General features: G+C 49.5%; 1 protein-coding gene across 6 annotated transcripts in view; it reads left to right on the top strand.

Moving 5' to 3' along the window:
- Window positions 1-24,673, top strand: part of fam49bb (family with sequence similarity 49 member Bb) — a 31,656-nt gene extending 6,983 nt beyond the window's left edge. For 3 of the 6 annotated variants that reach the window (XM_067251564.1, XM_067251567.1, XM_067251565.1), the window contains 10 exons: window positions 14,017-14,099; window positions 14,768-14,889; window positions 15,153-15,258; window positions 18,012-18,151; window positions 21,447-21,524; window positions 23,147-23,263; window positions 23,385-23,464; window positions 23,618-23,744; window positions 23,938-24,008; window positions 24,545-24,673. In XM_067251564.1, the coding sequence (XP_067107665.1) occupies window positions 14,027-14,099; window positions 14,768-14,889; window positions 15,153-15,258; window positions 18,012-18,151; window positions 21,447-21,524; window positions 23,147-23,263; window positions 23,385-23,464; window positions 23,618-23,744; window positions 23,938-24,008; window positions 24,545-24,608 (978 nt within the window). In that variant the 5' untranslated portion in view covers window positions 14,017-14,026 and the 3' untranslated portion in view covers window positions 24,609-24,673. Of the gene's footprint in view, window positions 1-1,969; window positions 2,065-7,905; window positions 7,976-14,016; window positions 14,100-14,767; window positions 14,890-15,152; window positions 15,259-18,011; window positions 18,152-21,446; window positions 21,525-23,146; window positions 23,264-23,384; window positions 23,465-23,617; window positions 23,745-23,937; window positions 24,009-24,544 lie in introns of those variants that run through there. The other 3 variants (XM_067251563.1, XM_067251562.1, XM_067251566.1) reach the window with 2 other exon arrangements.
- The last annotated feature ends 269 nt before the right edge of the window (window positions 24,674-24,942 follow it).

Raw genomic sequence — 24,942 nt, 5'->3', positions numbered from 1 at the left:
CTCATAACATCCCTGTTGAGAAGTACAGTAGTTTGTGAGATGGAGAGCATTACGAAGCGCAGCCTAACCCTCCTACAGACTACAGTATGGATCACCAGACCCCCCCATCATGGGAACCCTATTGAGTGCTACCATCCTAATCCATAGCGAGCGCTTGTTTTGCAGCCTATATTTTTCCACGTGTGGACTACAGCAAGCCTACATGCTGTCCCACATATTGACCTTGTTCTGTGCAGTAGGCTGTACAGACACATCTCCTGTAGAGCAGCTCAGCGCTCTCACATCATGCTGCACTACCCGAACGCCCCCCCTCCCAGAATGCTGCACACTGATGTTCAAGAGTTCAAACACATCATTTATTTCTGTTTAAATTTATCAGATTTTGTCCGTTCATTCCCATATGGGGAAAAGGGGATTATTCAAAGGACAAGGCTAGATTTTTAGTATTTACCAGTTCAGACGTTTCAGAGTAATCTTTGCCAAAGTAAACCAATTATGACCCAGAACTCCCAAACTGTATTTGCATTGGTCTAATGTAACGTCTTACCCCGCGTTACGCTACTAAAGTGAACCAGGCTGGCTCCACTGTGTGCCTGACAGCCCTTTAAATCCCTGGCAGCTGTATGTGATGCATAACTGACTCCATGCTATTCTGGCACAGATGTCACTAGAGCATTCCCAGTGAAGCCCACTCCAGTGGATTTAGCCTGGAACAGAGCTGCTTAGCTTTGAGCTAAAAAAGCTGGGTCACTAGAGAATGGGAACACGAAGCGGTGTTACAGGTGGTTCCACTGTACAGTACATTTACATTTAGTCATTTAGCAGACGCTCTTATCCAGAGCGACTTACAGTAAGTACAGGGACATTCCCCCTGAGGCAAGTAGGGTGAAGTGCCTTGCCCAAGGACACAACGTCATTCAGCATAGCCGGGAATCGAACTGGCAACCTTCTGATTACTAGCCCGATTCCCTAACCGCTCAGCCACCTGACTCCCTACACGACAGTAGCTCTGTGCGTGTTCCAAGCAGGCCGAGAAAGCAGAACATAGTTGCAGGAACGTCTGAATTGTGAGAGAGGATGTTGTGTGTACTCTGTGAGGCGTCAGCTCGTAACTACTATCGTATTCCCTCTCTCAGTTCGTATAGCTTTCTTGAGGCTTCGTGCTCATTTTCAAACGTCCCATTCCATCAGTTCACTGCGAATGCAGTGTTGACATCGATTGTCTCTCCAATTTAAACTCTCGCAGTTAGTCCCGGCTGTAGGCGGAAGCCTCGGACCAGGGAGTCAGATCACATTCATGCGTGACCAGCACTACTAGACCACTTTGGCAGCGCAGTTTGTAGGCAGGCAGGCGGCGAGGGAGTCTCCGGGTGGTGATGCCCTCACACGACTGTCCTGGCTGTGTTTTCCCAGCCCTAGTTGGCTGTTGTTTCACCATCTCAGTATTAACTTCTCAAATCTCAAGTGGTGCTAAAAGTTAGGCGTGTCGACACACCTAACGCACAGAGCAATTTCCTTCGCTTGTGGTTTGACATAATTCGGTTGGGAGTTGGAACTTGTTGGTAAATTGGGAGTGCAGATAACTTATTGAGCCATGAAGATGGCCTCTCAAGCCTAGGCCCTGAATGGAATTGCAGGGTTCTGTAAAGTGCACCTTCAAAGGAGGAAACAGAGAGAGCAGTGGAAAACAAAGTAAAAAAAACCACACTGAATGAGAGGAAGTGTTGCCTAATAGGAAGTGTGTGTGTGTGTGTGACCTATCTGTGTTCCATTAGTCTGTCTGCACGATCTCCTTAAGACAACTAGCCAGCTGAAGGACAATAGCAGGGTGCACCTGTTAGTGACTTGCCTTGCTGTTTGTACCGATGCCCATTTTTTATCGTGAAGCTGTGCTTAGCTGTGCTGTGCTTACCGGTGCTGTGCTTACCGGTGCTGTGCTTACCGGTGCTGTGCTTACCTGTGCTTTCAGAGGAAAGAAACTCAAACCTCCGCTGGAGGACTGTGATCCTCGGCCATCCGGCAGGCTGGGCCTCCCTCCTCCTGACCCTGTCTGCTCCTCTTCTGGTAAATATGACTCCCATGTCCGCCATCTTGCTCCGCCCAGCCTATCCCTGGTCCTGCTTAGCTGGTGAAATGAGGACAGTATACACTCCTGCAGCTCATTCTCAGCAGTTGTACAGTTTGTGGAGCTAAAATCTTAACCTGAGTATTCTATATTTTGTTCAACTGTGTGCATCCTTGACTAGTCTCTGTCATACATCTAGGACAGGCTGTCAGCGTCATATGTAAAGCTGCAGAGGGCATTCAACTTTATCTCAGTTAAAATATTATTTGAATTATTGGCAGGAGATGTATACATAGGGGTTGGTTGTTCCCACTTTTGCAGTTCCTTTTTGTTCTTCTTCTTCCTTTCCTCTCCATGTTGTCACGGGTTTCCTGTTGACATAGGCCCTATTTTTCAGGTTGGCCAGTTAGCCACCGTTGCCCTCTACCCCACCAGGGTCGAGATCCTTTCTGTGTTTTTGTAACCTTGGCACGGAAATCAAATGTATTGTGGGTTTTAGAGCGGGCTTGAGTTATACTGGAGCTTCCTGTATTCTCCCTTCACTGCTTATGTAACCAGAGTGCGTAGGGTCACCAGCCTGGCCATATGGTTGGAGACCTGGTTGATGACCGTGTGTGTGTGTGTGTGTGTGTGTGGGGGGGGTTGGCCTGTTTGACTAAGGACCAATCCTGAATCACAGATTTGTCTTCTTATTTGAAGGTTATAGGTATTTAGCTTGTGATGGGGTTGAGCTGTTCAGCATTATAATTATTTCTTTAGAATTGTTTTCTATGGTAAGAGTGACTCATTAGAGGCCTGTTTTTCAGACACTTTCTTTACCCACGTGAAGGCTCCACTGACAGTGGTTTTGTCCACAGAACAGCTTCTTCATTGTCAGTTTGCGATCCACCACAGTGTAGTCAGTTATCTGAGGCTAATCCCCTAGCTGCCTCGGTCTCCTTAAAGCTCAGTGTGGGACTCGAAAATACAACAGCTTAACTTGAACGAACGGCAAGCTAATCTTGGCACGGTTTATGACAGGTAGGCCAAGGAATTGAAAATCGTGTATCGTAAATGGAGACGGGAAGACTGTGGCAAGTAGGTGTTTGACTGTGACTGGATGGATTTGTTTAAGCTAGGAGGAGATGTCGTAGGGCTGGATCCTGAGGTAAAGCTCTGTGGTGTTCAGCTCTACTGTAAGTAAGTGGGGTGAGGGTGGGGTGAGGGTGGGACTGAGGGTGGGGTGAGGATGGGGTGAGGGTGGGGTGAGGGTGGGGTGAGGGTGGGACTGAGGGTGGGGTGAGGATGGGGTAAGGGTGGGGTGAGGGTGGGGTGAGGGTGGGACTGAGGGTGGGGTGAGGGTGGGACTGAGGGTGGGGTGAGGGTGGGGTGAGGGTGGGGTGAGGGTGGGACTGAGGATGGGGTGAGGATGGGGTGAGGGTGGGGTGAGGGTGGGACTGAGGGTGGGGTGAGGATGGGGTGAGGGTGGGGTGAGGGTGGTACTGAGGGTGGGGTGAGGATGGGGTGAAGGTGGGGTGAGGGTGGGACTGAGGGTGGGGTGAGGGTGGGACTGAGTGTGGGGTGAGGGTAAGACTTTATTTATATAGCACATTTCATACAAGAATTGTAGCTCAAGGTGCTTTACATAAAATCAATAAAAACAATAATACAAGTGATAAACAATTCAAACCAAAATAAAAATCCCAATAAGATCTCTGTTCAAGAGAGAAAACAACTTTAAAAGTAGGAAAACCCTTTTGAGATAAAATTACTTAAATGCTTCGGTAAAAAGGTAGGTTTTAAGCTGTCTTTTAAAAATTAGAGTATAGAATAGAGTGAATAGAGTAGAATAGAGTGTTTGCTTCCCTAATATTTATGGGTAATTTGTTCCATAGTTTTGGGGCGTAATTGACAAAGGCCGAATCACCAATCTTCTTATGACTGCTTCTGGTGACCTCTAATAGGCCTGCATTTGATGATCGCAGTATTCTAGCTGGTGTGTAGTTTATAAAGGAGTTAGAAATGTAGCTAGGTCCTTGTCCGTGTAGAGCTTTGTATGTGAGGAAAAGGACCTTAAAGTCAATTCTGAAGGTAACAGGGAGCCAGTGTAAAGTAGCTAGGACAGGACTAATGTGTTCTCTCCTTTTAGTTTTGGTTAATAATCTAGCTGCAGAATTTTGAATGAGCTGTAGTCTTTCAGTGGTTTTCTTGGGAAGACCAGTGAAAAGTGCGTTACAGTAGTCCAGCCGGCTGGATATAAAAGCATGAATTAACTTCTCTGCATCATTTTGGTTTATGAATTCTCCAAGATTCTTACAGTTTTTTTATTCGCTTTGGTACTATTTTCACAAGTATGTGATAAAACCTCACAACTGTTAGTACAAAACTCAAAGCAGATCATCAAAAAGTCTATTTTTTCAAACATGTAATCACATGTTCAATTGACAAAGTACAATGCACAAAATTACACAATCACTTTTTCACCACACCTAATCAGTGTGTCATCAAAGAAATACCTTTCATATGAAGTAATTGTCTTTCACAATGCAATGGTCACGCTAATTATTTTGGTGAGAGCAGTTTCAGTACTGTGATATTTCCTGAAACCTGACTGCGAGACTTCCAGGATGTTATTTTCTTCAAGAAAAGAATTTAATTGGACAAAAACTATCGTTTCCAGTACTTTACTAATAAATGGAAGGTTTGATATTGGTCTGTAATTTGCAAGTAGACTGTTATCCAATTTGGGTTTCTTTAATAGGGGCTTTACAACAGCTGTTTTGAAGGCATCTGGGAAGACGCCAGTTCTAAGGGATGTGTTTATAATCTCTAGCACCGGACCTGAGACACTATCAAACACTCGCTTAAAGAATGTTGTGGGTATAGGATCAATATCTGAGGTTGTGGAGTTAGATTCGCTGACAATTTTGGAAAGTTCACTAAGTGTGATACAGGTAAATGTGCTCATGGTTATGTTGCAGAATCTACTGATGCCAGTTTCGACCCCACTATTAATAATACTCGCTCTGATCAAAGTTATTTTGTTCAATAAATGACTGGACAATTCTTGAAGAACAAAGCAAGCTCTTCACATTTAACTGCTGAGGATGGTGGGGCAGGGACAGTGTTTAGCAGCTGGTCAATGGTGGAGAAAAGAACTGAGAGAAATATTCTCTCCTTGCTAGACGGATGGTTTTGTTATAGGTGGTTAGTGTATCTTTGTAGATATTGTAGTGGATAGTGATCTTTGTTTTCCTCCATTTTCTCTCTGATGCACGGCATTTTCTTTTCGTTTCACTAACATTTTTATTTCTCAGCCATGGGGAGGTTCTGCTTGTGCACTTCTTTTTGGTTTTCAGTGGTGCAACAGAGTCTAACACAGATAATAGTGCATCATTGAGGTTCTCTACCATTTCATTCAGAGAGCAATCATGGTTAGTCGGCTCATATAGAGCAAATTGTTCAGAAAATGTCATCATAGCTGTATCGTCTAAATATCTTCTATGGACTAAGAATTCTTTTTTGTTTTTTGTTAGGATATTTTCCACATTAAAAAGTATATAATGATGGTCTGAGAGGGGTAGATCAGTTATTGAAATATTATTGATATTTAGTCCAGTTGTTATCACTAGATCTAGTGTGTTTCCGTGCCGGTGTGTTGGGTCTGTTATGTGTTGAGTTAGATTGAAACTGTCAAGGAGATTTAAGAGTTCAATAGTTCTTGGGTCTGCTTTTTTATTTACTTGGATATTTAAGTCTCCATTTAAAACTACTTTGTCATATCTAGTGACACATAGTGATAATAGTTCAGAGAATTCTTGTATGAATATTGGCGAGTGCTTGGGTGGCCGATATATAATAACAAAAAGTATTGATTCGGTTTTGAGCTCTATAGCAAGATATTCATATGATGTGAATTCACCTAGCTCAGTGATTTTGAACAACAGTTTAGAGGAGAAAATAGCTGCGACTCCTCCACCTTTTTTTGATGTCCTTGAAACTTGGTGAAAGCTGTAATCAGGCGGACACGCTTCTATCAAAGTAGCTGTTGCCGTGTCATTGTTTAGCCAGGTTTCTGTTAGACAGATGCAGTCTAAGTTGTTTTCTTTGACCAGATCATTAACTAGAAATGTTTTGTTATTTAGTGATCTAACATTTAGAAGGGCCAGTTTCATCTGTGGGGTATTAACAGATAAAACAGGGGTAGATATATCTGTTGGAAGAATATGGATAGTTCTGTGACTTCTAACACTAGTTTCAGGTTTGTAACCATGCATTTTACCATGCCATTTTCTGTGTGATGATGACCGGTATGTCCAATGAAATAGCATGGTGGCTGTCCTAGCGTAGCTTTTCTTTGGGAAAGTCTCTGTCACTGATCTGTGCAGGGCCCATGTCCTTGCAGTAATAACACTGTAATAACAATGCAACGCTGCCAGCTGCTGGTGATGAAGGGTGTTAGAACTGTCACAATCACAGAGTAGAGTTGTGGCACTACAGATGGTCAATCTGAATGGGCCTGCATATTAAGGAAGCCAATTTAGCGGTCTCCATTGGGTCCTGAGTTGGTCATTAATATGCTTTGTTAACTAAAACATCTGAAATTATTTTTCCTTACAATTTACACATGGGTGATGCTCATCCACAGCCCCCTAGCCGAGCCATGCATGGGTACCCGGAGATGATATGTCTGACCGGCATAGGCAGAGAGAGTGGCTTGTTGGGTTAACTACGAACCTAAAGGGCGTGTGTTCAGATCTCCCCTATCTGCATTATTCATACCACTGAGGGGTAGACATGCTCTCTCCTTCCTTCTCAGCTCCCCAGAGCCTGCTACTTCCTTAGACCAGCTGCTCCTTCTCTTTCCATCTATCGCTCTCTCGCCTTCTCTTCTCGCTCTCTCGCCTTCTCTTCTCTCTCTCTCTCTCTCTCTCTCTCTCTCTCTCTCTCTCTCTCTCTCTCTCTCTCTCTCTCTCTCTCTCTCTCTCTCTCTCTCTCTCTCGCCTTCTCTTCTCTCTCTATCGCCTTCTCTTCTCTCTCTCTCGCCTTCTCTTCTCTTCCCCCTTCTCTCTCTCTCTCCCCCCTCTCCCCCCCCCCCTCTCCCCCCCCTCTCTGCCGTAAATGGGCCAGTTTTTTTCTCCATATAATCCAAATCTGTTGTAGCTCTGTGTGAGCACCAGGTGGCGCTCTTAGCCAACATTTCCTAGCTTCACTACATAGTATTCACAAGGTGTAAATAAACCTGGAAAGTCCATCTCACATATTTGAAGGAGCTGCTTGAATTGCATGGCAACAGAGCTGTTATTATTATATTTCTACTTCATCACCTTTCATTGCCATTTTGCCCGTCTGTTATTACAATCCATAAGCAGAGGTTTATCTTTAATGGTATGCTTCTGAAGAGTTTGAAGAACGATATTAAAAGCTATGTCTTCATCTATATAAATGAAGAGGATCTCAGGGATTGGGCCTTTATTCCTTAGGTGAAGGCTTTACAGTGTACTAGAAGAAAAAAAGGTGTGTTACTTTCCATGTGCTGTCTGTGCCTTCAGTGTGTGGCCTGTTCTTCTGCTGTGTGATGGAGCCATCATTTGGGAGTGGTCGCCTCCACCATGTCTGCAGCTTCTGTGCATTTCTCTTTTCGTCCCGCAGATGGCGCTCCGAGCATTGCAAATAAAGCTGCCGTTCCAAAATATCCCCCTGTTCTCAAACCAGCTTACACCGTGCCCCACCTTAATCCTACCACTGTAATCCGGAAAAATCAAACCTAGAAGCACACGGTTGAGTCCCGGGTGGGACGAGGCTGGGTGATGTGGCGGAACGCACTCGATTCCGGTTGACTCCACGTCACCTCGGCTGAGATGCATGTTCACGATGTCGTGACCAGCATGAGTCAGCTACCGGGATGAGGACACTGCTGGTGGAATGATGGTTAGGAGGGCTGGTGCAGGAGGGCTGTGGACATGCTGTTATAATTGTGTAAGGTGCTCTGCTAGAGGAGCTGTCTTTAATCTGCCTGCCCCCCAAACACACACACACACAAAGCCCCTCCAACACACTCCAACCTCTCACTGCTGTCTCTCCACTGACGAGGCCTTCTCCAGCAGTCTGGGGTGTGTGTGTGTGCGTGAGGTTGTTTCCATGGTTTCCGGCCTTGTTCAGGTGCAGTTCAGAGAGGCGGTGATCCCTCTGATGATACGAATGGAGGAGAAGAGTGAACATGAGTGAGATGGAGAAGGAAGGAGTGAGGAGGAAGGAGTACGACAGAATAGAAGGCTCGTCTGTCGGTCCTGACATGCTGCACATGGAGTTATGAGTTGATATCCACGGTAGGAATTTTGCCCCCAAAAGGTGTAAAAGTATTATCCTACAATAAGCGAGATTGAGGGAAATGTGCAGTGCATAAGTATGGCAGGGTTACAGCAGGCCAGCCTGATGATGATGATGATGATTGTAAGAGATCAGCTATGGTGTTGTTGAGTGTGGTTTTGAAGCGCTGTTATGGCTCTCGTCTTTCACATCCTTATCGGACATGCCCCCAAACGTTTGTTTTGATTCAGCCCGTATCTGGGTGATGGGGGCATTAGGTTTGTGTTTACCCCTGCAACCTGAACATGAGGGGCGTGGCCGCCATGGGGTGATCCAGTTCAAACCATAAACAAACAAACTCCGTCCACTCCCCCCACCATGTGCCCCCTGTAAGCTCCCTGGGTCAGCTGGGTGGGGGGTAGTTTACCGGGGGATAAGGGGTGTGGTAGGAGGGATGGAGGGGCTATTCGTGCATTTAGGAAGTGCTCCCAAATTTTCTGCCTGTCTAATTGGACCAGCGTCAGCCAGCTCTGGTGGGTCCAGACCCGGCCCACTGGGCTAATGCGATGTGGCGTGTCACCCAGAGAATCTAGGTCAAGTTTAAAGCTGCGCTGCTCTCTCTCCCCCTCTTTCTCTCTGTCTCTCTCTCTCCCCCTCTTTCTCTCTGTCTCTCTCTCTCTCTCCCCCTCTTTCTCTCTCTCTCCCCCTCTTTCTCTCTGTCTCTCTCTCTCCCCCTCTTTCTCCCTGTCTCTCTGTCTGTCTCTCTCTCTCCCCCTCTTTCTCTCTGTCTCTCTCTTTCTCTCTGCCGCAGTCTGACACTGCCCAATCCCTCCCCAAAAGCGCCGGCACAAGCCGGCACGCCAACCGCGCCCTCATTCGCGCTGCTTACACACTCTTAGTTACATCCCCATGATCTTATTCCGATATAGCGCCAGGCAACAGCGCGTCGTATTTGGCTAGGCGCAGACACGCACACAGGCACTCTCAGACAAACACACACACATGCTCTCCCCACCCCCACGTCTCCATGCCCCTCTCTCTCTCTCTCTCTCTCTCTCTCTCTCTCTCTCTCTCTCTCTCTCTCTCTCTCTCTCTCCACGGCAGCGGCCACGTGATCAAGCCGGGTTGTCTGCGGTGCGCTGGGGCGGGGGATGGGGGGCGGGGCACACGAGGGCAGGCGTGATGGTTCCCCCACGGCAGGGCTGGGCTGCCGTAGTAAGGCTGGCCACGTGGCTCGTCATGCTGTAGTAGTGGAATGCACTCCCTTACCCAGCACCCCGAGCTGTTTATGTAGGATAACGCAATGGAGAGCCTTGCACTGATCCTGGAAGGCTCCGGGTGTTTTTATATGGAGGGGGGTGTAAGTTTGTGTGTGTGTGTGTGTGGTTGACCATCTTGGAGGGTTATCCAAAGGTTGAGACATGAAATGGGCGTGGTTCTGTTAGCATCCTCCATTCTCATCATCTTCGTCACCTCATCATCATCAGGCTGTTGTCATCTCGGCTGCTATTCTGGACTCTGATCCTTTGATCGACCAATCATAGCCTCTGAAATTGACTGTTCAGGGAAAAAATTAATAACATGTCAGTACTAATGTGGAAGTGTTCAAGAAAAACACAATGACATTTTGCCTTTCGGTTAATAAAAATTTACTTAATTTGATAATATATATATTTTTTTTTTACGTAACCCATCAAAATGTAGTTTTTGAGGGTTGTTAGCTTAAGCAAATTCTTGGTGCTCGGTGATGTGTAAACATTCCTTCATCCTATCCAGCACCCCCCTTTCTCCCCTCTTTCTCTCCTTCCCTCATCCTCTAATCCGGACGTTTTTTGGCACATTACCTCATCTGTATGAATATATTCATGTTCTTTCAAGTCTTACTACAACTGTACCCACTCCTCTCCCTTACCTCCCCTCTGATTGGCTGGCAGCTTGTTGTCAATGGCACCAGCTTTTTTTGACTCCATGGATACAGCGCCGGGTTGGGTAGAGCAGCTCAGCCAATGAGAGCACTTCGCGGGCACCCGGTTGTGAAGTAATGCCCCTTGGCCTTAGACGAACCCCCCCTCTTCTCCTTGCGAGCACGCGATCTCTCAGTGGGGGGGTCCAAAACAACAACACCCCCGCCTTTTTTCCCCTGCACTAGAGCCTGGCCCCTGCTGACGCCCCCCTACTACCAGGGTCTGCACCCACGAGGGGGGGACATGACCCCCCCCCACACACATACACACCCTCCTCTGACTGTCTCACTGGCATTCCTCTACTCTCTGCCAGCTCTCCTATCGCCTCCTCTTGTCTCTCCTCCTATTGTCTCTCCTCTTGTCTATTCCCTTTTCGTTCTCCTCCTCTTGTCTCTCCTCCTCTTGTCTATTCCCTTCTCGTCTCTCCTCCTCTTGTCTCTCCTCCTCTTGTCTCTCCTCCTCTTGTCTCTCCTCTTGTCTATTCCCTTTTCGTTTCTCCTCCTCTTGTCTCTCCTCCTCTTGTCTCTCCTCCTCTTGTCTCTCCTCTTCTTGTCTATTCCCTTCTTGTCTCTCCTCTCGTCTCCTCTTCTTGTCTCTCCTCCTCTTGTCTCTCCTCTTCTTGTCTATTCCCTTCTTGTCTCTCCTCTCGTCTCCTCTTCTTGTCTCTCCTCCTCTTGTCTTCCCTTCTTGTCTCTCCCCTCGTCTCCTCTTCTTGTCTCTCCTCTCCATCCGTCCTCCCTTCTCTACACACCCACTCTTCTCTACACACCCACTCTATCAGCCCACAAATGACCCTTAATCACCAGGTTACACTCTTTGGCTAATTGAGATGTATTATAATTTTTATGTGGCAGCACCGATAGATATATGAAGGCTTTTAGGGCTGGTTAACAGATTTATGCTTGAACATGTTCTCTTAGTAAGCTGCAGGTCTGTAATTTTACAGTTTTCAAAAATACATTTTTGCTGGCATGACAAAATAATATGATCGCAGGAGAGGGAGAAAAATGGGAAAACATGGCCTCATTTAATCTCTCACGTGACTGTAACCCCAGGCTTCCAGATCCTTCAGTGGACTTGCAGCCCCACAAATCCCCGTCCTTAAAATGACCTCGTTTTCCTGAGGCGCAGAGGAGCTGTGGGCAGGCGGTGCCCACGTTGGCACGGTGGTTCTGTGATCCCTGCCTGCTACCGTGCTCAGCCACTGCATGAGAGATGGCAGTAGAGGACTGAGGACCAGGGCAGGGTGGGGCGGGCAGTGCCCACTCACACTGCATGTCAACCTGGGAATGAAAGGCTTGCACTATTTGGCTGGAGCTGGGTCTTTTTTTCTAGGGGTAATTTACTCAAATCAAATGTTAATGCTTTTTTGTGTGATCCAAAAAATTTAAGTGAGATATTTTTGAAAGTGTGCTAATATATAATACAGCACCATCACACCCACAATGCAGACACTGTATATGGTATATTATTCATATTTAATTTGTTTAATAGCCCAGTTATGCAAATACCTGAATCACAGACTAGTAGCCCTCCTTAAGCCTGACCTCTACAACACACCATTTCCTTCACATCAAGTTAGTTTCTTCTGCCTGGTGGGCACTCCGGGCCCTCTGCTGCACCCTGCCCAGCAGGTGCCAGTCAGGTGCCAGTGTGCCAGGCTGCCACTCCGGGTGTATTAGCGGAGGGCTGCAGGGCACGGCTGCTGTGGCAGGTGTCAGGTTGGCTCCTCCCTGGTGGGCCGTGAGCTGTGTCGAAATCGGGTCAGTCCTGGGAGGGAGGGAGGGAGGGAGGGAGGGGGGGGAGGGGGGGGGGGAGGGAGGGAGGGAGGGAGGGAGGGAGGGAGGGAGGGAGGGAGGGAGGGAGGGAGGGAGGGAGGGAGGGAGGGGGGGAGGGGGGGGGGGGGCAGTCAGGGAGTCTTACTCCACACCTGGGCCAGAATGCTTGGAGGCTATTTGAAAACCTTTCAGTTGGCCTTGATTCATCTTACCTTGCACAATGTTCACGTCTTTCAAATTCCAACCACCAGTGTAACAATAAATTTGACCTTGGCGTGGCACCTGTTAAGTCAAGGTCATATGTCATCTTGCAGTTGTCACTCAGTTCTACATGAAACGAGCCTTCAAACTTAAGATAGTGAGGAGACTGTATGTGTTATTTATGTATATTGTTATAGTACACCCTCTAAGGCCTGAAAATGAACAGTGTTTCATTCTGTGTTACTACTTTAGGAGGAAGGAAATCTATGGAAACTATACTCCATTGTATATAAGTATATAAGCCATACCCTCGTCATTCATTAAACTACCAAGCACCAGGCTCTGATGGACCAATGATCCAGGCCTGAACTCATTAACATCTGTAATCCATTTTTTGAGTAAGCAAGTAAGTTCTTCCTTGATCGCCGAATCTTCCCCTTTAGATTCATCACAACACCCACCAAACTCACGCCGTCAACGAGGTTACCAACCTGTCACTGGTCATATCCACTCTGTCACCATCTGTCCTGGTTGGGTTGGCCTGCTTCCCAACATCACCACGTGTGGAGGTGCTCCTTAGTCTTCAAACTGTCACTCCTGCTTACATAAGATGAGACTGACCCACATTGTGTGTGTGTGTGTGTGTGAGAGAGAGAGATGTTATCTTTACTGAGACTCTAGATCCCTCTAGGTGTGTGTGAGAATGAGAGACATTATCTTTCCCAAGACCCCTTGCTGTGTGTGTGTGTGTGTGTGTGTGTGTGTGTGTGTGTGTTGCATGTACCCGTGGAGACCCAGTAGAACACAGTAACAGCTTGAGGTGTTCCACTGTACGAACTGTGTTCTGGCTCAGACTGTTTCGAGGTTTCCGTGTGTTCTTCCAGGTAACACACCTGGGGGTTTCACAGAGAGCAGGGAGGCCGGGGGAGAAGGGGGAGGCTTGATTCTCACACTAGATACAACTCTCATGTGGTGTAACCCCCCCCCCCCCTCTGGCCTCCTTTTCCAAGAACCAACCGTTCCTTCTCAATCTGGAACTGGTACCCGACACATTTCCAAGGCCTCCACCGTGGGATGTCTGTTCTCACACCAGACCTTCCAGACGATGGTCTCTATCTGCACCTACACTGTAGGGTCCATCTGGTTTCTGTGTGGTGACTGGCCTGTTGAAGCTGATTGGTCGGACACTCTGCTGTCGCCGGCCAATGGGAACACAGGACAAAGTTAGGTATTTGCCTGGGGTTGTTCTCATGGTTGCTGGACAGATACTGGGGGGCCCCATGGTGCTATGCAGCACGTGTCCCCACAGGACTCTGTGGTTGATTGAATGCGCTGGTTTGCATAGAGCAACGTCTTCTCTCTGTGTATGTGTGAGAGAGACCGCGAGGAAGAGGAGACCAGCGAGGAGGAGGGGGTCTAAAGTTGTTCCCGTAAAGTGGTCCCTGTTGTGAGGGGTGGCAGTCTATTTGGAGTTGACATCTGTGTGGCACAGGAAAACCACAAGGGTCCAAGGGGAACTTGGTGTGTGCGTGTGTGTGTGATGGCACATCTGGGTTACTGGGTTCAGATGGGTAATGGGGCACAGAGGCAGAATACAATAGGGGCCCCAAGTGGGGGGAGGGGTGTAAGTGGTGCGCCCTTATTAATATTCAATTGCTTTGTTTTTCTTCAAAATAATATCTGTCTCTCTCTTCACATATCTCTCTGTGTTTCTCTACAGGTGTGGTAACATGGGAAACCTCCTAAAAGTTTTGACCTGCACAGATCTGGAACAAGAACCCAACTTTTTCCTCGATTTTGAAAGTGAGACTCACTCTTCAGTTTTTATAGCACTGCTTTTGTAAATGTAATGTAATGCTCTTCCCCTCTCTCTTTCTTTCTCTCTTACTCTCTCTCTGTCTCCACATAATGATCTCATCCATATTTAATCATTATAAACCCAAGCACTTAACTCTGCTCCTTACCCCTCCACCACCCCATGTTCTGCCTCAAGACTCTAGTCAGCTTCTCCAACTTTGCTTAACTTTGAGTTTCCCTGCTGTAATAGCCTCTTTGTGTGCTGTGCGCACACAAAGAGGTTATTTCCAATAGTTATTTCCAGTGATATTTGGCTCCAGGTCTCAGAACTCGTCCACCTTTATCTTGTAGCTCCTTCCTCATAGTCCAGAGCAGGAGCACTTCTCCGTCAAAGCAGACAGGAGGCGCTAGAAAGCCAGATGATCTCTATGGAGAGGAGTACTTCTGCTCCCTCCTCAGCCTTACCTAGGTGTTCTTAATGACCTAGATACAGCCCCGCAGCAGCACAGCGCTGGCTGTGTTGGAAGGAGGGTGCGGAGGTGGGGGGTATGTGAGTGGAGATATTTTCCAAGCGTGGCTTACCTTCTCTCCTGCAGGATTCCGTCTTGACTTTTAGATTCTGTTATACATTAGCTTGGCCGTGTTAGTAATGCTAGCGTCTGTGTGTGGCCCAGACGCCCAGCCCACGGAGGCAGAGCGCGAGCTGTGGGAGCAGGTGGACGTAGTTCTGAAGGACGCCAAGGGCATCCTGGACGAGCTGCAGGCCTACAAGGGAGCCGGCCAGGAGATCCGAGAGGTAGCCGGGCCAGACCCATGCTCACACACACACACTGTACACACGCACACTGTACACACACACACACTGTACACACAGACACACACACTCTTTCACCTTAATTAGCCACCAGATAAGATTAGATAATAATTGTATCTTATTTTCCACATGGCGGCTGGGGACACAAGATCAGTTATTGGTTAATGGAGCCCTGGTGTAAAAGAAAGAGTGTCGAGTTATTCCTAAAGGTGATGATGATGTTGTGTTGGATCCTCTGTTGCCAGGCGATACAGAACCCCAGTGACGAGGGTCTGCAGGAGCAGGCCTGGGCCGCCGTGGTCCCCCTCGTGGGCAAGCTCAAGAAGTTCTACGAGTTCTCCCAGAGGTTAGGTAGGTGCTATCACCTTGACCTCCTCCTTCGTTCACCTCGTCCACACCTCGTTTCCTCACGCTGTCTTCCTTCTCTCCTTCCCCCTTGCTTCTTCTGTTGCTTCTCTCCTCCCTCTCCTCCATCTCCTTTATTTCCTTCAAACTCTCCTTCTCTTCCTCCACTCTCTGTGGTCAGAGTACAAAAACGACAATGACACCCACACAAGCCTATAGATTGATAGATCCAAGGACATTCCCTGCTCCCTCCCTGAGGGAAGGCAGAACACAGACAGAAGATTCAACATGCCCTCTACTCACCCGTGGCTTTCAGGGGTAAACCCTGTGCACATGCATGAGATCAGATACATGCCTGTACCAGAGGTTAATTTCACCTTCTCTGTAAGTGATGCGACACACACACACACACACACTCTCTCACTACAGTCATGACCTTAACCGTCTGTGTGCTTGTCGGCAGAATCGTGTGCTGAGCAGCAGAAACGCGCACACACACACACACACACTCAGGCTTGGAGACACAATAACTAACATGTAAGCCACTGTAGCTCTGTGTTCATCAGTGGGATGCTTGCCTTGCACTCTTCATGACTCCTCCTGCAGAATAGGCTATAGGTCTCATTAGCATGGGGGGAAGAGAGAGGAGGCCAAGAGGGACTGCAGAGAGAGAGAGGGAGAGAGGATGAGATGGGAAGGAGTGGGGGGGGGAGACCAACGATGCCTTTGACCCTGAGGGCAGGGGGCGTCGCCCGCTCCGTAGCCCGCCCCTGACCTTAACCCTTTAATCCTGGCGGCGGATGAGCCAGCAGTCAATGAACACATTTGGCGCCAGACCGCGCGCCCGCCAGCCCGCCACATCCAGGGCTGAGGCTGCCTGTGTTATGTAATGAAGTAGGTCACCTCCCACCCTGGCCTTCCGCATGGCTGCTCTCACTCCAGGGTCAGCCTCACTCTCAGAACGAGGCTAGGAAGGCAATTATCCTCAGCCCCAGCCTCTCCTCCAGTCTCAGCCCCAGGCCCTCAGGCCTAGTCTCCCAGCCTCTGCCTCAGCCTCTCCCAGTTCCCCAGCCTCTGCCTCAGCCTCTCCCAGTCCCCCAGCCTCTCCCAGTCCCCCAGCCTCTGCCTCAGCCTCTCCCAGTCCCCCAGCCTCTCCCAGTCCCCCAGCCTCTCCCAGGCCCCCAGCCTCAACCTCTCCCAGACCCCTGCTGGCTGTGGATCTTCTGGATATGGCGCTGACACCAGAGCTGTCTGTGTTGTGGATACAGGTTGTGTATTAGCCACCTTCACATTTGATCTGACCCGGTACTATGACTACATGACGCACCATTCAAAACACATATTATTCCAAAGCTTCTCACTCCTGGACAGGAGGAAGATGAAGATGATGGGTCAGCGGGGTTTGGACATCCCAACCTGGCCCCCCTCCCTCGAGCGGGGCTGAAGAGCCTGCTAGCCAGCATTCCGCTCGCCTGCTCTGCCGTGACCTGATGCGATCAGACGCCCCCCCCCCCCCGGACTCCGCCCCCTCCCCCCGCCCCAGACCCCAGACATGCTAGAGTAGTTCCATCCCGTCAGCTCTAAAAGCAGCCCCATCTGAACTCCTGTTTTGACTGGGACAAGGGCGAAGGAGGAAGGGGGGAAAAAATGCACCACTCAGGCCATTTTTAATCAGAGCCGGGCCCTTAAACGCTGGGCCAAGCAGGCGGGGGAGGGAGGGGTCATTACGGAATGGCAAACATGCTCAATTTACTGCACTGCCCTGCCAGCTTGCATTTGGGCTCTGAAACACTCCCTCCACGGTTACCTGAAGTGGACAGTGGAGGGGGGGGGGAGGTATTTATTTCTTCCTGGAGCGGTCATCCTCCTGTAGCCAGTTCATGTATGTGGTAGAGAAGGATGGATAACGATGAGGGGCAGCTGTGTGCAGGCCTCGGTGCTATTGTCCAACAACCTTATTAGGTATTAGCTCACGTGTGTTTGTCTTGTTTGGGGATTATTGAACGTGGTCTTTGATAGACGCAGGCTGTACTCGGACTATGAACTAAGACAACACTGTTGGTTGGAGTTTGTAAGATCTCAGGCAGGTTATTTGAATGATTTATTCATTCCTCCAGTAATGTATTCAAGCCATTTCAAGTGTCATTTGTAGAGTCCTTTGTAGAGTTAACAAGCAATGTCACAGATCAGAGCCTACGGTGTAATCAACCCTCAGTGAAGTGTTCATGGTTTATGTCCAGTGTTCATGTTCTTGTCGTGGTTCCTCCTCAGCTCAGACCCCCTCTCCCATCTGGGCTGATGCATCCCAAGGTGTGTCCTGTAGTGTCAGCCAGGCTCAGTCTTTGGAATTATCCACTGTCACATCAATAAGTGTAATCCTAGTTGAACCCCCACACACACACACACACACACACACACACACACACACACACACACACTCAGCCATGCCACCATCCCCCACCCCCTAGCCTAATCTCATGCCACTGAGATAATTAGTCTCATATTGTATCACCATCTGAGCAAGAGAAGACCCCCAAGCACCCCCACCCGCCCAAGAGGGGGACTCTTCCTGCTGCTGTACACACACACACACACCCCTCTCCAGTACTGCTCTCAGGCCTGGTCCTATTTCCAAACCGAGCGGACTTGACGTTGAAGTGACCATTTACCCACACGGACCCCCCCCCCCCCCCCCCTAATCTGCTCCTAACCTGAGTGTGACTCTTTGTCCCCACCCTCACCCCGCTCCTTGATGACAGAGGCGGCACTGCGCAGCCTCCTGGGGGCGCTGACCAGCGAGGCGTACGATGACCCCACGCAGCACCTGGAGAGGGAGCAGGCTCTGGCCAAGCAGTTTGCCGAGATCCTGCACTTCACCCTGCGCTTTGACGAGCTCAAGGTGAGTCTCTTTCTCCCTTCCTCTCTCTCTGTCTCTCTCTCTGTCTATGTCTCTCTCTCTCTCACTTCCCCCAATCCACTCTACTCAACTCGGCCTAACACAGACTCAGTGAAGCCTCCCTTCTACCCCCCAGCACTGGGCTGCAGTGGGCAGGGCCCTCTCCCAGAACACCGTGTACTTTTCCTATGATAAGCTGCTAGCTCTCAGTGGCCTAACGAGGTGTTATTATTCTTTTAATTAGTGCCTCTGTGATTAAGCTGCAGCCAATGAGCTAATGATAAGTATTTAATTGGCGACTTGGATTTGGCCCCCTGTCCTTAAATGGGGCTGAACTGAGGTGCCTGGCAGAATGGACAATATACCTTTTATAAGGCAGGAGTAAGACCACATAATACCCTGTTGTGTCACTGGATGGAAGCCCCTGGCTCACACACACACATTCACACACACATGCACACACACGTTTATTAGTCAATAGGAGGGAGGAGGCAAACTGATCTCCCGATTGTTTGAACGCCAGACAGCAAACTCCAATTAGCATAAATCCCTGGCATGTAGATGCAGCAGGCGTGTGAGGAGGTGTGGTAATGTATGGAGGCTGCAGCAGGCGTGTGAGGAGGTGTGGTAATGTATGGAGGCTGCAGCAGGCGTGTGAGGAGGTGTGGTAATGTATGGAGGCTGCAGCAGGCGTGTGAGGAGGTGTGGTAATGTATGGAGGCTGCAGCAGGCGTGTGAGGAGGTGTGGTAATGTATGGAGGCTGCAGCAGGCGTGTGAGGAGGTGTGGTAATGTATGGAGGCTGCAGCAGGCGTGTGAGGAGGTGTGGTAATGTATGGAGGCTGCAGCAGGCGTGTGAGGAGGTGTGGTAATGTATGGAGGCTGCAGCAGGCGTGTGAGGAGGTGTGGTAATGTATGGAGGCTGCAGCAGGCGTGTGAGGAGGTGTGGTAATGTATGGAGGCTGCAGCAGGCGTGTGAGGAGGTGTGGTAATGTATGGAGGCTGCAGCAGGCGTGTGAGGAGGTGTGGTAATGTATGGAGGCTGCAGCAGGCGTGTGAGGAGGTGTGGTAATGTATGGAGGCTGCAGCAGGCGTGTGAGGAGGTGTGGTAATGTATGGAGGCTGCAGCAGGCGTGTGAGGAGGTGTGGTAATGTATGGAGGCTGCAGCAGGCGTGTGAGGAGGTGTGGTAATGTATGGAGGCTGCAGCAGGCGTGTGAGGAGGTGTGGTAATGTATGGAGGCTGCAGCAGGCGTGTGAGGAGGTGTGGTAATGTATGGAGGCTGCAGCAGGCGTGTGAGGAGGTGTGGTAATGTATGGAGGCTGCAGCAGGCGTGTGAGGAGGTGTGGTAATGTATGGAGGCTGCAGCAGGCGTGTGAGGAGGTGTGGTAATGTATGGAGGCTGCAGCAGGCGTGTGAGGAGGTGTGGTAATGTATGGAGGCTGCAGCAGGCGTGTGAGGAGGTGTGGTAATGTATGGAGGCTGCAGCAGGCGTGTGAGGAGGTGTGGTAATGTATGGAGGCTGCAGCAGGCGTGTGAGGAGGTGTGGTAATGTATGGAGGCTGCAGCAGGCGTGTGAGGAGGTGTGGTAATGTATGGAGGCTGCAGCAGGCGTGTGAGGAGGTGTGGTAATGTATGGAGGCTGCAGCAGGCGTGTGAGGAGGTGTGGTAATGTATGGAGGCTGCAGCAGGCGTGTGAGGAGGTGTGGTAATGTATGGAGGCTGCAGCAGGCGTGTGAGGAGGTGTGGTAATGTATGGAGGCTGCAGCAGGCGTGTGAGGAGGTGTGGTAATGTATGGAGGCTGCAGCAGGCGTGTGAGGAGGTGTGGTAATGTATGGAGGCTGCAGCAGGCGTGTGAGGAGGTGTGGTAATGTATGGAGGCTGCAGCAGGCGTGTGAGGAGGTGTGGTAATGTATGGAGGCTGCAGCAGGCGTGTGAGGAGGTGTGGTAATGTATGGAGGCTGCAGACAAAAGCAATCTCATCCTTCCCACTGGGCTCATTAGGACAGACAGGGAAATAGTTCGGTGAACCCAGGCAATGTTGAACTGAAATGAACCTACCCAATCCTGACACATACACCCTCAGACTCGCACACCAGCGCCAACGCCCTGTCACCCCTCAGGCACTCTGCTGCGCCGCCCCAATTAGTGCCCGTGCCCGTGCTGGGGTGGTAGGGGCATGAAGGTAGGGGGGTATAAGGTGGCACGACAGGGCCATTCATCAATCTTTCACGGCCCTGACCTACTTAGGGCTGTGTCTCCGTCTCAGACGCTCGCTGGCGAGATGGGCTGTCTGGCCGGCAGATTGTGGACACCAGTCTACTGTGGCAGGATTACCCTGCTCACACGACTGACATCACGGCTCTGGAGTAATGTGGCCAACTCGGGGGTTAATTAGCCAGCCGTCTCCTATTGGAGCAGCTTGATTGGCCCGTGGCTTATTGGGAGGGTCAGTGTGGTTGAGGAAGAAGGGTGAATGATCCTCTTTACAGGAAGCTGTGTGGGGTGACCCTTCCGTAGATGTGTGGTCTGTCTGTGATTGGGAGGTGCAGGCGGGCTGCTCAGAGAGGGGGACCACACAAACCCAGCGTCTCCTGTCGACCGTGTCTGTGTCTTTTTGCAACGCCGCAAAGGCCTTCACACAGGTGGCTGTAGATGTCGACGCGGATGATCCGACTCCGACCTTCCAAAGGAAAGTTAGTCCCTGTGTCTGTGCGCTTGACGTTTGTTGACCGAAGGAAATATCTGAAATAAATAAAGGGGTCTGTGAAGTGCGGTGTATGTGGGAGGCCATGGCCATTGTGCTGCTTTTTACTCTTGACAGCTTCCCACTCTTTCTGAGCCAAACCCCCCCCCATGCCTCTACCCCCGGAGCTCTCTGGTGTCGCTAACCTAGTCCCTCAGCCTGGACGCCCTTCCCCCTCCCCACTGTTGATGCTCCTGTCACTAAAGCCCACCACTCCGCTGCCCAGCCCCCTGTGAGGGGGTGGGGGGGCAGGCAGCCTCTCGCTAACAGGAGCGGCCTCTTAGAAGCGGACGCAAAGCCGAACCCACTCTAGCTAATAGATGGGAATCAGAGAGGGTTCCAGTGGGCGTCAGACTGGCCTGCAGCTATGATTCTGCCCTGTTTCCTAAAACGTGCTATCATGACGACGGACAGGTCTGATCCAGAACCCCATGTTCCCCCGCAGGCGGTGTGAGCTACCTTATTAACACCCCCTCCCTCCCCCGCCCCCCCACCACCAAGCCCTGTTCTCATTTGATGAATACATGTTCATTTCATTCTTCTTGCTTGCAGATGACAAATCCTGCCATTCAGAATGATTTCAGCTACTACCGGAGGACCCTGAGTCGTATGAGGATCAACAACGTACCGGTGAGCAAGGCCAGACATGCCCCCCCCCCCCCCCCCCCCTTCTCGACCCAGGCCTGAGACCCAGACCCTGGGGCTTCAAGCTCAATGGTTAGGGAATCAGGACATGATGTCCATGGCCACCAGGAGTGGGTTTACTCTGTGTCCCTTCCCGTTCTGTCACACCTTTGGGACTGTCACCCTGCCCAGATCTTCGTGTTCTTTTCTCCTTCCTTCTGGCCTTCCTTCCTTTTCTCCCTCATTGAAGAAATGAAGGAAAGCTATGTTTGAGAAGAAGTAACTAATTTGACGTCAAACAGCACAAGAGGAGAGGAGGAAGGAAGGAGTAGATGTTTACCCTTATCTTCAGTTCAAGGGGGAGTGTGTCAGACAGGAAGTGGGCTCCAGAGGTTGTGTGTGTGAGGGGGGGTGTATATTTGAGAGGTGTGCCGGAGCGTAGCCAAGTGTAACAGCGGAGGGCTGCACATCAGAATCTGAGACCACCAGCATAGCCACCCCTCCATGGGTCTGAGCCTACAGAGAGCAGAGGAGCTGGTTTGAGATCAGTAGCGTGTCTCCGGCTAGGGTCCCCGAGGAGGGTAGAGGCCCTGGGCAGCCGGAGTGTCAACAATACTGAACCCCTGGGACAAACTGGAAGACAAGGGAAACCCCACACAATTAAGTCTTCCATTATCACCTACATATTCCTACTGCTGTATGTTAACTACATAAATTGTACCTGACATGCTGTTGGAGGATGGCTGTGTAGCCCGACAGTGATTAAGCTGGAAATGGATTCCACAGATTTGAAACCCAACTGAAAGCATACTGTTTGTGTAATTTGCTTTCTGCATTTTTAAATGATAAAAATATCGCAGTTAAATTTGAAGATTAAAAAAAAAGTGCTGCTTTTCTCAATAGGTGTTGCAGTGGTTTTGGTTTAGACGTGCTGTGTCTTTATTGTTGTGGCAATGAAGGATTTGAGTCCCATTCAGTCTCCTATATCTCGACTGTACACATCACCACACATCAAAGCCACAGCAGACACCAATAGCATCACAAACATTCTAGAGAGCGCTCAGTGAAATGTTGCATTTTTCAATAGGCCTTTTAGTGAATCAAATGAAGTGAAATTCCCCCATGTTTATCAAGGCGCACGTCTACGTTTGGATCTGTTCGGCCAGCAGTTTTATTCCCCCTTGCGAGGATATGCCATTAGGCAAATGGAGCCAGACGGCTGGCTATTAGGACCTGTCACTCTCTCTCTCTCTCTAGCTCGTTCTCCCTTTTACTGTCTTCACCCCCCCCCCTCTCTGTCATTCTCTCTGTACCTCTTTCTCTCTCTCTTGTTCTCCCTCCCTTCCTTCTCCATCCCCCAGCCAGTATGCATTCCCTACAGCTCAGCACTTAAGTCACTGTCAAGGTATTTGAACCACATTTTGGACAAGACGAGAAGTGTCTGTTATCAATGTATTCAGTGCATGTGTGATGAGATTTTAAGGTGTGATCCAGACATTGTAAGGAATTATTCACGGCTTTCCTTCCTTGGAAAGCGAAGGTGGGATTGAAGCAGGAAGGTGTCCTTGCGACTCAATAATGAAAGTGAATATATATAAATGTATGTTCATGCTAATGGCACATTTCAGGCAGAGGTAGAGAATGAAGTGAACAACGAGCTGGCCAATCGGATATCTCTGTTCTACGCCGACGCCACACCCATGTTGAAAACATTAAGCGATGGAACAACAAAGTTTGTGTCCGAGGTAGGACAGACGATTTACAAACTTGCTAGTTTGAAATTACACCTGTAACTGACATGGGTGAACTGAGGGATGTATTGATGAGAAACGTGTAGAACAATCTGAACTATCTTTCTCTTCTCAGAATAAGAACTTGCCCATTGAGAACACAACGGACTGTTTAAGCACTATGGCCAGTGTGTGTAAGGTCATGCTGGAAACACCGTAAGTCACGTTTCTTCCTAATCTGACACTGCCAACCCTGACAGGGATCAATTCATGAATCTAATTCTGGGTCAATTCATATTCCACTTATTGATCCGTTAATAACATGTGTGCTCCGCCCTTGTGCCTGGCTCCGCCCTCGTGCTTGGCCAGGGAGTATCGTAGTCGTTTCACCAGTGAGGAGACCGTGTCCTTCTGCCTGAGGGTCATGGTGGGCGTCATCATCCTGTATGACTATGTCCACCCTGTGGGGGCCTTTGCCAAGTCCTCCAAAATAGATGTGAGTCAGACCTGTTATTTCTCATTTCAGTTTCTTAGTATTTTTAGGGGATTGATTAGTTGTTTTTCTTAATTTATTCAAATTATTCAATTTATTCAACTTTCTCTTGATGTTTTTGTGTGTGTACTGATCTCTGGTGACATGTCAAACACTGTGTGTGTACTGATCTCTGGTGACATTGTGTGTTCCTCAGATGAAAGGCTGCATCAAGGTCCTCAGGGACCAGCCTCCAAGTAGCGTGGAAGGTCTTCTCAACGCTCTCAGGTAAGCGGCTCCATCTTCACCTCAGCGGTAGGACAGGGCTCTTTTCACCCTGGTTCTCCTTCCCTGAAGAGCTACCAGAGCCTGGAGGTGTTAAGGCCATTGCACACTGAGTCCGAAATTTGTGTCCGAAATGTTCGCACATTAAAAAATAAATACGACCTCACGTTATTTCAATCGCGCTTACACTCTGCCTCCGAAAGTTTCGTCCGTAAAAAAAAAGTTCGTATCGGGTTAGATTTTAGTTTTAGTTTAGTTTTTCGCATCCATAGCCGGCATTTTGATAGGTTTTTGGGCAATTCAGAGCCACCGAATGTTGAGGCTGATGATTGCGAAAAAACGCATACGATAAATTCGCACTCAGTGTGCAAGGGCCTTAAGTCTCCAGCCACACGACCGGAACAAAAACCTAGCACACGACTGGACAAGGCTTACTCTGCAGGGCACATTAAAACACTCACTGACTACAGATAACACACACGCCTTGAGTTGTACACACTGCGATCCTGGCAGTGATATGTGTTGTCTGTCCACTGCAGGTACACAACAAAGCATTTGAATGATGAATCAACCAACAAGACAATCAAGAGCATGCTGCAGTAGAACTGGAACTGCTTGCCTCATTTAACCCCCCCCCTCCCCCCCAGACCAGGACCTACCCCAGACCAGGACCCCCTCTCCCCCTCTCCCCCAGACAAGGACCCCCCCCCCCCCCCCATCCAGGAGCCCCCCCCCAGGAGCCCCTCTCCTCTCCCCCAGGAGCCCCTCCCCCAGGAGCCCCTCTCCTCTCCCCCAGGAGCCCCTCCCCTGAGGAGCACCTCCCCCCCAGGTCCTTGTGGTGCACAGAATGTCTCTGCTTCTTTTTCTCTTTTTTGTACCGGGAAAAGAGCTGCAGCTCCACCCTTGTCTTTTCTTCGGGGGGGTTGTAAACATGCTA

The sequence above is a fragment of the Osmerus mordax genome, chromosome 15 (genome assembly GCF_038355195.1).
Source record: "Osmerus mordax isolate fOsmMor3 chromosome 15, fOsmMor3.pri, whole genome shotgun sequence".
Taxonomy (NCBI): domain Eukaryota; kingdom Metazoa; phylum Chordata; class Actinopteri; order Osmeriformes; family Osmeridae; genus Osmerus; species Osmerus mordax.
The sequence above is the reverse complement of the archived record's forward strand: the minus strand, read 5'-3'. Positions and strand labels throughout refer to the sequence as shown.